Genomic DNA, 15,516 nt, shown 5'->3' with positions numbered 1-15,516 from the left:
AAGGAGGATCCTGGAAGAGCCTGGGATAGTGGGGTGTGTGTGTGTGTGTGTGTTAGGGCAAGGCAGTAGCACAGGGAATGTGTGAGATGCTGCTTAGTCTGACCATCAGAAGCCCTTCAAAAGTGCTTTTTCCTAGCACTGGTTGCCTGACCTGACTGTCCTCAGGTGGTGGACATGTGACCCCATGGAAGGGCAGTGGTGTGTGAGTCCTTTCCTCTGATTGTACTACAGCATCAGCAGAGCGTTCCGCTGGCTCTTTGAGGTTGCTGTGTTCAGGATGCCCTCAGCTATACTTTGGCTGTGACTAATGCAGAGCCTATTCTACTTTTCTTTCGTATCTCCCGGTTCACACAGCTGATAAGCGTGCTTATGTTCACATTGTGTCCTTCTGCTTCTCTCTTACGTGTTCTAATGAGTATTTCTGTAAAAATAGTTACAGTGCTACCACTGCTGTCTTCAGTGAGGGATGAGGTACTTTTCTGTGTTATTATTTCAGATTCTGCAGGTGCACATTGTGCTTACTGCCTCGTGTATGCTTTGAAACAGCCTTAAAGAGGTCATCCACAACTTGCAAGCCAGAAGACTTCTGTTTTAAAATAGAAACTTAAGATCAGTTGAGTAGAAAGGCTGCTTAATAGAGTTCCAATGGACTGTGCAAACTACAGTTACACTCTTAACATGATCATCTGGTACATATTTTCTGGACTATCCTCACATCTGGTAGATGTCTGACCTGTTCCATGGTGAGATAAGTAACCCTCAAACAGTTACTCTGGAGGAGTAATCTTCCTTACAGCACCTGATGTACAGAGATCTTGTTGAAATCATGGAGAATTTAGATTCTCTGTCATGAGACACATCTTAGGCATGTATGTTCAGCTTCGTAACACACAATCACCTCAGATCCCTGCACTGCTGTAATACTACGGGCTTCTCTTTTCCACTGCACACGTTTGTGATACTAATGTAGACTGTAACACTTTTTTTCTTTTTTTTTTTTTTTTGCTTATGCCATTAAATATGGGAGCAAGATTGACTCAGATAGAGACATCATATGGTGGGACTTCTGCTGGGATGCAAAACTAGGTAGTAGTTGCAAATGCAATTAAAGGTTAATTGATTCAGATAATTTACTCAGATGTAAAAACAGAAAAGTCTTCAAAGTCTTTGACTCTCATATTCTGAGCTTTTTTTTTCTGCTTAAGGAATAGTGCCTTTCTTGCAAAGGAAAAAAAAATATGCCTTTTAAAGTGTTTAAGGCCTTGTAATGCATATAAGGTGTGAAAGGCAGGCCTAGGAACTTTATGCTTTAAATACCAAGTATAGTTTTGTGGGAGGATTTTTTTCTGAGGGCTGGGAAGGTACCAGAATTAATGACCTAATGTGGGAAGATAGATTGATGTGGTACCAGCTGAAGGCATATTTATTTGTTTGTTTAGTTAAGCTGCCTAGGATATTTTTTTCATATATATATATTCTCTGCAAAGGGTTCAGTGCAACACAGTTTAGTACTTTCTTTTTCTATGAATTTGAGTGGGGTATCATCACAGTGGGCGTTAATCTCACATGAATGGCTTGTAAAATGTAGTGACTTTTTGCTTATAATGAGTTTGGTTGAACATCTGCATTCTAAGCCTGGAGAGAGTTGCAGGGATGACCTGCACAGGCCTTGTCTTATCTCACTCGTGCTGACTTGAGAATAAATTATAAATTTGGAGAATCCTTATAAGGACCAGTTCTACTCAGGACATTTTCAAATGTCTCTCATTGGAGCAAGGTCCTACCCTTCAAAACTGTAGATCAAAATAAGAAAACTCTCTGGTATCAGCTGGAGAATCTCAAGAGATAAAGAAACCTCCAGCCCTCACACAGAGGGATCAAATTTCCGTAGCAGTAGGAAGAAGAACTTGTAGAGTTGACTTAGTTTAGAGGGAGTAAATTCAGAATAATGCAGCATAGGCACGATGTGACATATCCATGTGCTTTACTAATATCAGATGTGTGCAAACAATTGTTATATGAATAAAGAATGAAAATGAAGATATATATCTGTAATAAAAAAGGCAGGTAATTAAGATTAAGGGTAAAGAATATCAGTACGGTAATCTGTCTATTTTAGGATGGAAGTCTTGCCTAACTTCAAAGACTTCGATCTCTTATTGAACCTGTGCTCATGTAGAAGGTTCCCATCTGAAGATGTCTGATCTGTTTTTCTAACCTTCTGGGGGTGCTGAGCATTTACATTCTGCATAGTTTAATCTGCACAAGATATGTCATTTATTTTATTTGGGTATGATCTTATAATACTAAGTAAAACTTGTATCTGTTGGTTACTTGGCCATTGAGTGGTTTTTCCATGTCCAAAAATTTACAAGGCTCGCCTGTGTCTTGCATCTCTTATATTTTCTGATTCTATAACTTCTCATTCTAGCAAAAGGTAAGCTTACCTGAGCTGCTTTTAGTGGTTGTTTGTATATGCTAAACTCCAGTTCATGTTCTAATCCTATGTCATATCTAGTGGTTATTGCACACTGCTTCCCATGTTACTATGTGTGCGAAGTCATGAGGACTGAATGACTGGCCTGCAGTGGTTTTTGGCACACTGGCATAGTCTTTTGAACTGTCTCATTTTTCAAGTCCCTCACCATCTCAGAGGTAACAAACCTCCCTTAGGAAATGGAGTGCACTTGAGTTTTCATTTGTTCCTGCTTCAACAGCGAGACCAAAGGTTTTCAAGCACACAAAAAAGCTGTTATCAGGGTTAGTGTGACTCCATTCTGCAGACTGTTTGAAGGTGCCAATAGTGGAGCTGCAAGTAGTGCTGAGAGCGAGTGAGGAGTTCCAAGGAATTTCTTGTGCCAAGGAATTGCTTGTGTAATCCAAGGGAACAATTTTTCTCTTTCCTTGCTTATTGAGTGCTTTTTAAGCTGTCTGTACGGTGAGGCCATGACTGTATCATGAAACTAAAATAATTAAACTTCAATGGTTTTTCTGCAAAAAAGTAAATTACAGCTGTTCTTCTGTAAGTGGTTAAGAAATCCCACTATCCAGTCCATAGCAGGTTGGCACTGGCTTGTGCCAAGAGCTACTGTCAGTGAAATTAATATTGTTCCCAAGAGGTCACATAACAGAGTGATGCCAACACAAGCAACGGTGCTGCAGATTCTCAAACTGTTAAGGCTCTGCTGCAGCTTCTCTAACCAGGGCTTGTTCAGCCAGCTTGGAGGCTGCTCATGCTCTCTGAAAACCTCAGAAGCAAGAAAAGCAAAAGCTGCCAGTTTTATTCATGTTTTGTTTTGTTTTAGATGTCCTTGTAGGTATTTGCACTTAGAGTGGGGATACATGGCAGAGAGCTTGGGTGCTTCTAGCCCTTAGCTGGTAGCTGATTTTTCCCAGTGTGTCTCAAAGTGCTTTCCCATTGCATGGGAAGAGAAATGACTTGTGAAGGTTGTGACCACACAAGGTTGTGACCACACAATGTTCAGGAATAAAGCCTGAACGGTCTGGTGCTTTGTCCAGCAGGTCAGCTGGTCTCTGGAAAAACAGAAAACTAGTTTATTGGAAACAAAGAATAAAGAATTTCAACATCTTGTACCTGAAAAAAATAATTATGCTCTAATTCTAGGAATAAGGTTTGGGAAATTACCGTGTGACCTGCCTTTTGTCCAGGCAGTGCTAAAAGTGGAGATCTCTGAGAGCAGGGACATTAAAGAACAGGGACATTAAAAGCACACTTGTAAAGCAATTTATGGACTATTTGTGTGCAGCTTGTGCAAAGAAAAAAAATAAAAGGTTGCCAGAATATAGGCATTTTTCAAATAGTAAACAAAACTGATGCAATTTCCTGTGAGATGTTCTCATAAATAATAAAGCACTGAATTTTAACTGTCTTTTTGTACTTGAAACATTAAATGTACTGTAGTTATTGAAATCTATAAAACTGGTTCTTCACTTGCAAATTGCTTTTGAATAAATTAAGATTTTAATGGGTTTTCTTAATAAGAGATAGACTCTGTATTGACATTTTAAGCTATTTATTGTCAGCATAGTTCACAGCTGATTTGGTGAATATTTGCTAGTAGCTGAAGTTTTGCTCCCACATCTATGTGCACTGAAATAGCTGCAGCAATATTGGGTATTTTTTCCCTTCTGCTGCTTGCTACAATTCTTGTGGCAGAGGTGAGCATCCTTGCAGCAAGGTCATGGGGGCAGTTCTCAAGAAAGCTCCTGAGCCTGTGCTGGGGGAAAATCAAGTACCTAACCATGCTGATTTTGCCTGACACCAGAGAGGGAGCATTTAAACTTACATCTATGTGATGTGTGGTTGGTAGTGACAGGTGAGATGAATCAATTATTTAATTGATTGTCTGCTTAAAAAAATTTATTACAGTCAATCTTTGCCAAGTAGGGGTTGCTGAAGGCCAAGTTCTTGCACCAGTGTTATCTGCAGGACTGACGACAGCAGAGGCACATCAACCCCTTGGCAGCTGAGACCCTGCACCTCAGGTAATGTGATGGGGAGAAGTTTTGTTGAAAGGCTAACATAAAAATTCAGTATTTTAAGAGCCATCTTTTAACACAAGGTGCATCTAGAAAAGTTTTTCTGGTTGCTCTGCAGCTCCGCAGTCTTTCTATCCCACGCTTGAAGCAGCTGGTTGGAGGAGCAAAATTAAATTGTGTCTGGAAGTTATGGAAGCAGGAGAGAATTATGGAATAATTAGGGTTCCAAGGGACCTCCTGGAGGCTGTCTGATTCAGCCTCTGGTCTGAGCAGAGATAGCTTCGAAGCAAGAGCAGTTGTGCAGGGCCTTGTCTGGTCCAATTATGAAAACTCCAGGAAGGATATTGCGCAGCCTTGGCATTGATTCTTGTGTTTGACATACAATTTCCATGTGAAAATTATTTTTACTAATGTACGCTTGTGAGTCAGGCTGGCTGGCAGAAATGTCTTTGCCAAGTTGATGTTCCATCATGCTTTCTTGTTTTTTTTTCATTTGGAAATGTGTCATGAGAAGGTATTTTGCTGGCAACACAAGAAATGTGCAAAGAGAGGTACTTTGAAAAGCTTTCAAGTGTGCGTACAATCTGCATTTTCCTACTCTTGATCGCTCTCTTCACTGTTTTGTTAATGTCTTAATTTAGATCTGTCTGAAAAGAAATGGTAACCTGTCACTGGGAATATTTTTTTAATCATAGTGTGGAATATCCAGTGCCCATTCTTTTGAAAGCTCCAATTAATGTATTATTAAATTGTGGCTTCCATCATTAGAAACATTAATTGTTGCATAAAATTTTAATAATCACTAGAAAACCCCACCCACCTGCTCTTGTGTGCCACTCGTCACATCAAAACCAAACCAGATGCTGATGGTCAGAAACATGATGGTAGGTTAGAAAGGCCATCTAGTGTATTTATTAGGTGCTGAGTTTTAAAGTGAAATAAATGCTGCAGTGTTCTAATCTATTACAGTGACAGTCTGTGAAGTGCCTGTCTTTTATGAAAAAGAGGCAGGGTGCTGCTTTCCTGTGAAATGTTGCTGATGGCCAGGAAGAGTGAAATGCTCTGGGAAGCTTTTAAGGGTAGCATTAAGAAAAGTATAGCAAAATGGCAAACTGGAGCACAAATGCTGCAATAAAGTTAGTCTGATGTAGGAACACGACTAGTCAATTAAGTGTACTTTGCATATCTTAGTGTTATATAAAGGATGATAAGAAGCATTGAAATCCTGATTCTTTCTTCTTCTCATATTTAATGAAGTCCCATTGCAAACATTGTGTTAGCATGTGATTTGAAAAAGTACATAATATTTTTATAAGAAAGAGAAGAGAAAACTTCTTAAACTCCATTTCTGTATGGTAAACTATGGCTGTGGCCCATGCAATCCACAGTTGACCTATGGAGTTAAATGAGATGAGGTTTCTATTTTACATAAACTGATGCACTTATGTGAACATGAAGGTGAGAGGTGATGTTCCTCATTACTGATGGCTTTGAATTTTGGCTTTTCATTTTTTGTGGGTATAGTTAACTTCCTTTTTATGTTGACAGAGCAGAAACACCAAGGATTTATTAGGCGTGTTTTATGCCATCATTCCTTGGATAGTTTTGATTCAGCATAAACAACTGTTTGCTCTTAGCACAGCTGTCCCTTCCTGCCTCCTTCCACATACCACTGCTTTCACCCATGCCCCTGCCTTGCTAGTGATGGTGTCTGTATGGCTTCCCAGTGACCTGGAGGGGGGAATTAATGTGGGATTAAGTGAATCTTTATTTAATGAGCCAGTTGGAAGCAATCGGTCCTTCAGCTTGATCCAGGACGTGGCTTCGCAGACACACATGGAAGCACAAAGCAGAAGAGTGGTAGAGATAGGAAGGTGAAGTGGCAGGTGGAGGGAAGACATGACCTGCTTGTCAACAGCCTCATTTTATAGTATTTTAATCTGGTTGTGGAAATGTCATTAGCAGGAGAGAGGCAGCCTTGTTATTTAAGGAACATAAAGTTTCTCTAACCCATGCATCCCTCTCTTCCAGCTCACCATTCCTCCCTTTCTCTCCCATGGCAGGATGCTGGCAGCTTTATTTGAGCCACAGGATAAGGACAGAGGAGATTTGGGCCTGAGTTGGTACCTTCCTGAAACTGGATTTACCCAGGGCTTTTCACCTGTGGTAGGACTAGGGAAGAGGGAGGAGAGCAACCAGCCAGTCCTGCTGTATTGTCTTCTGTGATATTCTTTTCTGTTCTTCACTTATTTTGGGTAAAAAACAGGGCATTGCAAACAAAATTTGCTCTTGCGCATTGAATTATATTCCTTGCTAGACTATGGAGTCTTTAAAACTGGCTGTCTTACACCAGAGGAACTAAAAAAGGGTTTTGTTTGAAACATAAACCCATTCAGCTGTATTTAGTTTGGTAGGTACTGGGAAATGCAGCAGTGCTTCCAAACACATTGTTTTCCTGACTGTCATTGTCTCAGAAATAAATCTTTAAACCTAAAAAGAGCTGCTTGTCTTTACAAAGAGCAGCCATTTTCTTTGCAGATCCCTTTGTGTTTTGGGGGAGGTGAGGATGAACCTCACCTCACAACTCACAACTTGAGTTGTGGGTTTCTCTTTTGTGAAATAACTTACTCAGAAGAATTGAAACTTCTTTTTATACAGAAAAGAGGTGAGAATACACTCTTCACTTTACTCTCACTAATGATCGAGTTGGGTTTCTCCAGAGAGCTTTGCAGGCTCAGCTGGGAACCCTACATTGCAAGCTCTACCGAATACAGATTTCTGCTCTTACAGCTTTTCAACTATTTTGTGCTATGCCTAAGAATATGAAGTTTAAAATTATCAGGGGAAGATCTTTCCTTTACAAAGAAGATCCTTTATAAAGAGTTTAAGATTAAATCTTAAATAAATATTGAGGCAGGGAACTGTTCCATTGGTTTTTCTATCCATTAATTCTGACAGAGGGTTTCAAGAGGACCAGTGGAGGGAGGTTGTTTGTTATGAATATTATTTGGCAGAAAGTCAGGCATATTCTACAGTGTCATATGAATGATATCTGCTGAAAGTCAGCTAGCTTCCCAACCAACTCTGCTTGCTGTGCCTTAGCAACCAAGAGGAAAAATCTGCTGCCACATGGAAACGGATTGGGATTCATGACAGCACTCCCTGTACCCAGCCACTCTCAAACAACAGCAGAATTTCATCTACTAAACACAGCACCCATGTTTTATTTCTGCTTAGAACTTCTATAATTTAGAGAGTAGCCAGTCTTGTCAAATGCAAAAATTTGAAGGGGCAAAGCAATAAGCAAAATTGTTCAGTAATTTTCTCTCCCTTCCCCCACTCCTTACCTGGCATGAGTAAGTACTAGGAATAAATGAGCATTTAGTCCTGCAGAAATCACTGCCTTCTTATGTTGCAGGTTGAGGAGGGTGTGTTGCACAAGTACAGCCCAGCTTAGTTCCAGGATTCATGTTCAGATCAGGGCTGGAGTAGAAGCTCACTCATTATTATATCTGCTTGCTTTTAGCAACCCAGCAAATCTTTTTGAAGAAAAAAACCCACAAGGATCCATCAGTTGTAGCAGTTGCAGGAGTCTCTACCACTGTTACGGCATTATCACTGTCATGGTTCTTAATGAGGGAAATAAATCTGTCCAGGAAAAAAAAAACTTTTTGATTTGTGTGTGGGGTGGGAGAGAAGCCTGAGGGAAATTAAGTAAATACCCCTGGTGGATTTTGTTTTTTAATTTTTCCTGTCTCCCTGTATTGTTAGAGTTGAATAATTTGTAAAGAGAGAAAAGCAAAACCAGATTATTGGTTTTGAGAGTGAATTTGGAATCAGCTTTATTTGTGATCCTTCTCTGTACACTGTCTCATGGTTGAAACGTGAGAAGTTTTCAGCATGAATGCTTGTGAAAGTGTATTTTAGGCTTGGATGCTTAGATGCATGTTGGAAATCTGTCTGCATATATAATTTCATTTGTGGTCACATTAACCAATTTAGGATTCAGGTGTTGAGTAGTTGCAAAAATCTCCGTGTCAGGGAATCAAAACAATCTCATTACCAGTTAGTCTGTGTTTTACACCATGTGCCTTTCAAAATGAGATTTTATTTTATTTTTTTCCAGGCTGTTTATATTTAGGGAGTAAGCCCTGATAGAGCACAAAACTGAAGCATTTGTTTAATTTTAAGTATACCGAATAATCCAATTTGGAATGCAAAAGTGCTAGACAGAATTATCTAGGGACATAGTGATAGTGCCCTCAAACTATGAACAATGGTTTTACTATATTTGTACCAAAAAATGTTCCTAGAAATGCTTAGCAGTGTGGAGTTGATCATGGGTGTGTTTGCAAATTAAGCTCTGATCAAACAGACAAATATCGATGGTTGTGCTGTAAACTGAAAACAGGTAAATTTTGCCATTACAAACCCTTAATCCAGCACTATGCTAAGAGTTGGTAATGCAACTAGCTAAAAATCTAGTTATTTGAAGAACTTGGAGTGGAAACTTAAACAATTTGCTGGGGGAGAAGAGCCCTGATTTCTGCCTTCTCTTGTTTCTGTTAGTTATAGTATAAATCCCACTGTAGATTCAGAAAAAGGAATTTTAAAAGAAGTATGTTCTTACTTCCCTCTTTTTGCCGAAGTTGTTTCTTTATTTTTTTTTTTTTAATTTTTTTTTCTTACTAACTGCACAGGAATACCAGAAGCTCTTAGAAGAAATGCAAAACAGTTGCATCCCATTTTTGAAATTACTATTTTCCTGCAATTTTGCAGCCTCTTCTGTAGTGTTATAGCATGACTTCTAGTGTAGACAGGCTGCTGGCTGCTAGCACGGTACTAAATCCCAGCTGAGGAAAGCACTTGAACTGGAGCTCCAAGCCCTCTTGCTTTGATTTTTTCTGAGCATGATGGTGATTAAATTGCTAGCAGATGTATGGAGCACTTCTGATGCTACTGTGACTGCAGTGCTGGCAGTGGCAGAAATATCAGCAGTTGTTGGAACAGCTTGGGCAGGAGGCAAAGCACAAGCAACTTGTGGGCAAGTCATCCTCTGAAGTTGAGATAAGGCCAAAGCAAAATCCCAGATCTAAAAACAAGGAGAAAATTCAAATATATCTCCAAAAGTTGTGACTGAAAACATACTCTAGAATATCTTTAGCCCTTGGTTAGAACATTGACCAGGTTGTAATAAGTGCATAGGGGGTTGCTATAGTGGAGTCAGTTCAATACTCTGCTGAGTAAAGAACTAAGTCAGTATCTCACAGTAAGATACAGCTTGATCTTTCCAATGTAGACCAAAATGTGCCTTCATTAGTACACTTTGCTTGTTGTGTAGTGTATTGAGGGGGAATTTCTTTCCAGTCCTTTCAAAAATCAGTTTGACCTCAGATATTAAAACATTGTCATCGATATCTTTGCATGCTTAGCTTTAAATAATGGCAGAGATTCTCAGCTTGTTTTAAATTAATTTTCCAGTTGAAGCAATACTAATTTAAACCCAGATATAGACCTTGCATTGTAGTATCAGACGTTGAAGTAGCTATTGCTTTTAAAGATCTAGCTGGAGTATTTGATTCTTTCGCTAATGATTCCATATGGATATGTAAATAAGTCTTTCCTTCTGGTTGTTTTAAATTACTTGCTGGTCACTTTATTACAGTCCTCCTATTCTTTTAATGCCATTTCTCTACTCCCTACTTTTCTAGTGGTTTTAATACCACAGTGAACTCCTTTAGAATTTTTCCCAATTTCAAACGAATTTATCTCTGGTGTGTTCTGATTTGGATCCTAGCAGTCCTATTCCAAAACTTTCTCCTGGGCCACCTGTCCCAATTGTCTTCTCCTGTCACATGCAAGTCACATGCCCAAGCTAGGATGCCATCCCTGTGCCACATTCATACCTCACCCTCCTTGTCCCTCAGCCCAAGGCACCAGCTGCCTGCCTTTTTCTTCCTGCATCCCCAGCAGGGAATCTGAAGCCACCTCTGCACATCTACTTGTGTGCAATGGAAGAGCCCTCCTGGAGGGCACATAGCGCTTTGGATCTGCTCCACGTATGATCTTCTGTCCCAGGATCATCCATGCTGCCATATCCCCATCTCCTCCCCAACACATGGTTTGGCAAAGCTGCTCCACGAGCTGATGAAGAGGCAGAGGGGCATGCCAGGGTGGAAAGCAGCACTCTGCATGGGCAGCAAGAGCTGTTCCAAGGTAGTTTTCGTGATATATGAGTTCTTTGCTTGATGACTAGAGTTTTTGCTTTAAAAGGATATTTTGGCTTATTCAAAGAGTTACTTGCAAATGTATTTTGAATTAGTGTATAAAAATAATTCAGGAGGAGCAGCCTATATTTACCAAATACCTTCAGGGAGGAGCGGTGCTACCCCCACACAGCAGCCTGAAGGTTGAGAGTTTCAAAGCCTAGACCCTCAATCCACTCCCTCTTCTTCATCTCTCTGGAAGAGAACTGCCCGGTTTGTCCCCAGCAGACAAAGCAGACTTTGCTGAACAAAGGTGTGCTCACTAGCACAAAACAAAGGGATGTTATGCTAGCTAAAAGTTCATTGAGACAAGTTGTTTTTTTTTTAAAAAAAGGGCGGTGGTGGTGGGGGGCAGTGTGGGGAAGGAAAAGAAAAGGGGATCTAGCTTGGTAGCTAGGACATAAACTCTCAAAATTGGTTTGAATTTCAGCATAACTGCAGTCAGTCTTTCAACATTACACAGGCTGCATTAACATCAACAGGAAAAATATTTTTTTTCTAATCCAGGAAGTCCCTTCCACATTTTTGTTTTGCTCTCTCAGGAGCCTTCCCTTCTCCAGGCTGAACAACCCCTGCTCTCTCAGCCTGTCTTCACGGGAGAGGTGCTCCAACCCTCTTATCATCTTCATGTGCCCCCTCTGGACTCTCTCCAACAGATCCATGTCTGTCTTATGTTCAAGGCCCCAGAACTGGGACACAGTACTGCAGGTGGGGTCTCATGAGAGCAGAGAAGAGGGGGAGAATCTCTTTTGATGCGTCCAGGACACGGTTGGCTTTCTGGGCTGCAAGCACGTATTACCGGCTTAGGTTGAGCTTCTCGTCCATCTGAACTCAAAGTTCTTCTCCTCAGGGCTGCTCTCAATCCACTTATTGCCCAGCCTGTATCCATGTTTGGGAATGCCCATATCCATGTGCAGGACTTTACACTTGGCCTTCTTGAGCTTCATGAGGTTTGCATAGGCCCACCTCTCAAGCCTGTTGAGGTCCCTCTGGGTGGCCTGCCTTCCTTCTAAGGTTTCAATCCACCACACAGGTATCATCTGCAAACTTGTTGAGCACGCTTTCAATCCCACAGACCATGTCCCCAGCTAAGATCGTAACTAATACTTGTCTCATACCCCTGAGGGACACCACTCATCACTGCTCTTCACCCAGACAACAAGCTGTTGACTGGAACTCTTTGAGTATGACCATCTGGCCAATTCTTATCCACTGAGTGGTCCCCCCATCAAATTCATGTCTCTCCATTTTAGAGATGAGGATGTCTGTGGGACAGTATGAAATACTTTGCACAAGTCCAGATAGATTAAATCAGTCCCTTATCCAACAATGATGTAACCCTGTTGTAGAAGGCCAATGTATTTGTCCTTTGTTGCTGAGTTTGTTCTTATGCTGCCGTGTAACTGCACCTCTGAGTAGCAGCGTTTTCCCTGGCTGATGCATAACTGTCCTCTGGATGCTGGGGACAGGGACAGTGCAAAGCCAGGGGCTGTAGTTCCTACAGGCATAGCTGGAATTAGCTTGCTGAGGATAACGTCATGAGCGCCAGCCTGGGAATGGAGAGAGGAGGGGTGGAAATCGATGTGTAAGCTTTGGCTGTGCTGCTGCAGTGAGTGAGGCTTGTTGAATGCAAGGCTTGGACAGGACCCAAGTGAAGTGGTGGTGTGTAGGGCTGCTGCAGAACCGAGGTGTTAGTGACATGCCAGCTAGGAAGAGTAAGTGTGATCTGAGGCAACGTTGTGCTCTTATGGCATCTTTGTTGGGTATGGGAGAGGGGATTTAAGCTTTTATGTTACACTATTTACATATGGAGCTACTGTTACGCGTGGAACTACACTAACATTTGTGACGAGTGTGGAAGGGTAAACAGCATCAGATGCTTCTGTGGTTCCTTGGCATTTCCCTTCCCTTTCTAAAAACACAGTAACAAGAATATATGGGGTGGAGGGGAAAGGGAAGCAGATGGTGTTACTGAAATTCAGATTCTGTAATTCTTACAGGGTATGAAGGACAATTAAAAAAAAAATTATTTTTTTTTTACAATATACCAAGTGTGAATTGAATCCTTTTCAAATTGAGAATTTAATTATGCTGCCTAGAAGTTGGAATAATGTGAGGGAGCATCACACAGTCTTCCCATTGTGCTGCCAGTGCACCTGCACAATGTCTTCTGTTCCACATCCAGACTTCTTTTAGGCAATGTTTATTTGTATCTTTTGTGGCTTGTAGTTAGCTAGAAGTTGCCAGTAAGCATCAGAGTAGGCAATATATTGTTTTTTAACACTGACAAGATATGAAAGTGTCATGGTGCGTAAAGGTAGTGTAACTTGACTCTCATAGAGATGTTTATCCTGTCTCTGCCTCCCAGAGTTCTGGTTCACTGTTAATTTTATAATTTTAAATCTCCAGCCTTTATTGAGCAGTGGTAAGGTTTTGTCATTTGCATTTCCCTGCTATGAAGAGTTATGTGTAATTTTCCTTTCTATCTTCTCAAGTACGAATCCTCTCTAATTTCATTGAGTGGTTGGTTATTCTCATGTAACATAAAACAGAGCACAGAAAGTCTGTCTTTTCTCTGTGCCATTTCATTATTTTGTATAATTGCATTATGTCTACTGTAATCTCTCCTTTGTAAAATAAATAGTCACAGTCTTTTCTGTCTCTTCTCATATTAAAATTTATCCAAATCCTTCCTTATTCCCACTACTATTACTGTCTAAATCCCCTCTAATATTGGAGCATACATTTTTTTCAGATGCTGTTACCGGTGCAGCATGTAGCATGGCAGAGATAATGTTGATTTACATTAGAGCAATGTTACCTCCCTGCTGGTCACCATTTTATTTCCCATCTATCCTAATAGTTTTTTTAGCTACAGTTAAGAATTGCATTTAAAATAGTGATCTTCTTTGAGAAGTGTTCTTTGAGCCTGAGGTGTCTTTACTGAATTTATAAAGTTTGTGTTAAGAGGTGTTAGAGCCTGTGTAGTTGCATTTTCTCTATCTGGTGCATGCTGCTTTTAATGTTGAGCTCATCATGATACTGTCTTATTGCCTAGCTTTTTTTTCTTTTAGGTTTATCTTGAAATTCTTGTTGTCTACAGACTTTGCCACTTATTTGCTCACCTTCTTTTCCAGATAAAAAAAATAATTGTAGACAACACACAGAACTGAGTTTACCAAAACTTTTTCCTGATATGAAAAATTTATTTGGACACTTCAGGTAGACTACCCCGATGATTCAATAAATTCTTTTTATTCTTTTTATTTAGATTTCAGTAGCTAGAGGATGTACACTGCTGCTGTTTTCTGTATTTTTTTCAATTAAGAAACCCCACAACAAACAAACAAACAAACAAACTTACAGCTACCAAATTGTCTTACAGACCCTGTCCAGAAGAATATCGAATCCCTACTTGGAAACTTCTTCAAACAAGGTACCTGTCAAGCATCTTTTTAATTCCATTTCATCAAACAACATACTAGGAATCTTTTTTTTTTGCTTTGATTCAACCTCTTAATCCTAGCTTTGAAGACACTTCTGATTGTGGCCTGCAGTTAAATCCAGTTAACAAATTATAATTTGTGTGTGTTAGGAATTGTCTACTTCTATTACTCAGTTTGTTGTGAATTCCAGTGCACTCCCACTTCCCAGCCTTTCAGCAATTGCCACTGTTTACCTTACTTTTGGAAGATTTGAGAGCTCCATTATTGCATCTCACAAGACTTGACTGTCTCAGGACAAAGTTATATTCCTTGAAGGGTTCCTAAACATAGGAAACAAACAAACAAAAGGTGAAATGGCAGCACTGTTTTTCTTTCAAGTTATTTGTACTCCTGAAATGTTTTGTGGGAGTGCTGAGGAAACATCACTACAGAAGGCTGAGTTAAATTCATCAGTAAGGAATGGTATACAGAGTTCAGGTGGAACATTGTTTTATGGAAGATGGAGTTGGGTCCTATTTTGATAGAATATCGGCAGCCTTGAGATGTAAGATAGAAATCAGGTGTGGGGGAAGTCAGAGGTGTGTCTGTTCTGAAAGTCCTTTTGGCAAGGTGCAGGTGAACTGACCTGTAGCTATCATAGGGTACCTTCAAAGTTCCTGAATAGAAAGCACAAAACAACAACATTAAATGGTGTTTCAATGTCTACGAAGCTTGTATTAAATTATTTAACTTAAGTACATATGGAATTATGTTTATTTTTCACTGTATTCGTATGGTTTTGCAATGGTTAAATAGTCTTTTTGCTTTGTTAGAGTTAACACTTGTTTTCACTTGAACTTGTCTGTTGTTTAAGGGCACACTGACAGATAGTAAAACCTCTGCTCTTCTAAGGCAGCAAATGTAAAAACTGTCCAGCTCATGGAGGCATCTGCAGCCCATGATACAACTGAGTATGGCAGAATTTGGGGTGCAGTGCCTGTGAGGCTTTGACTGTTTAGATGGGGGGAAGGCATTGCTCAGAGGGAGGAAGTGGACAGTGGCAAGGAATAAATCTCTGTCACAGTTTTCAATTTATCTTTTCATTCAGATTTATGGAGAAAGTTCTTCCTGTGCTGGGAGAGCTCTCAGGAATATTTTTACTCTACAAGCATCTGACCTGATTAAAGACAGGGTGTACCCTACTGGCATTTGCAGGTAACCCAAGATTATTTTGTTTTCATTAACTGAATGCATTTTATTTGCATTTGCCTTGACTTAACATTTAATTCTGAATGTGACATTTTGTGTGTGTTGATAAGAATTGA

The 15,516-nt window shown here is 40.1% G+C and overlaps 1 protein-coding gene across 2 annotated transcripts in view; it reads left to right on the top strand.

Moving 5' to 3' along the window:
* Nucleotides 1–15,516, top strand: part of RAPGEF5 (Rap guanine nucleotide exchange factor 5) — a 159,677-nt gene that overhangs the window by 14,216 nt on the left and 129,945 nt on the right. For both annotated transcript variants that reach the window (XM_051610421.1, XM_051610420.1), the window contains exons 2-3: nucleotides 14,152–14,202; nucleotides 15,300–15,406. In XM_051610421.1, the coding sequence (XP_051466381.1) occupies nucleotides 14,152–14,202; nucleotides 15,300–15,406 (158 nt within the window). The remainder of the gene's footprint in view (nucleotides 1–14,151; nucleotides 14,203–15,299; nucleotides 15,407–15,516) is intronic.

This window comes from Apus apus, chromosome 2 (genome assembly GCF_020740795.1).
Source record: "Apus apus isolate bApuApu2 chromosome 2, bApuApu2.pri.cur, whole genome shotgun sequence".
NCBI lineage: Eukaryota > Metazoa > Chordata > Aves > Apodiformes > Apodidae > Apus > Apus apus.
The sequence above is the reverse complement of the archived record's forward strand: the minus strand, read 5'-3'. Positions and strand labels throughout refer to the sequence as shown.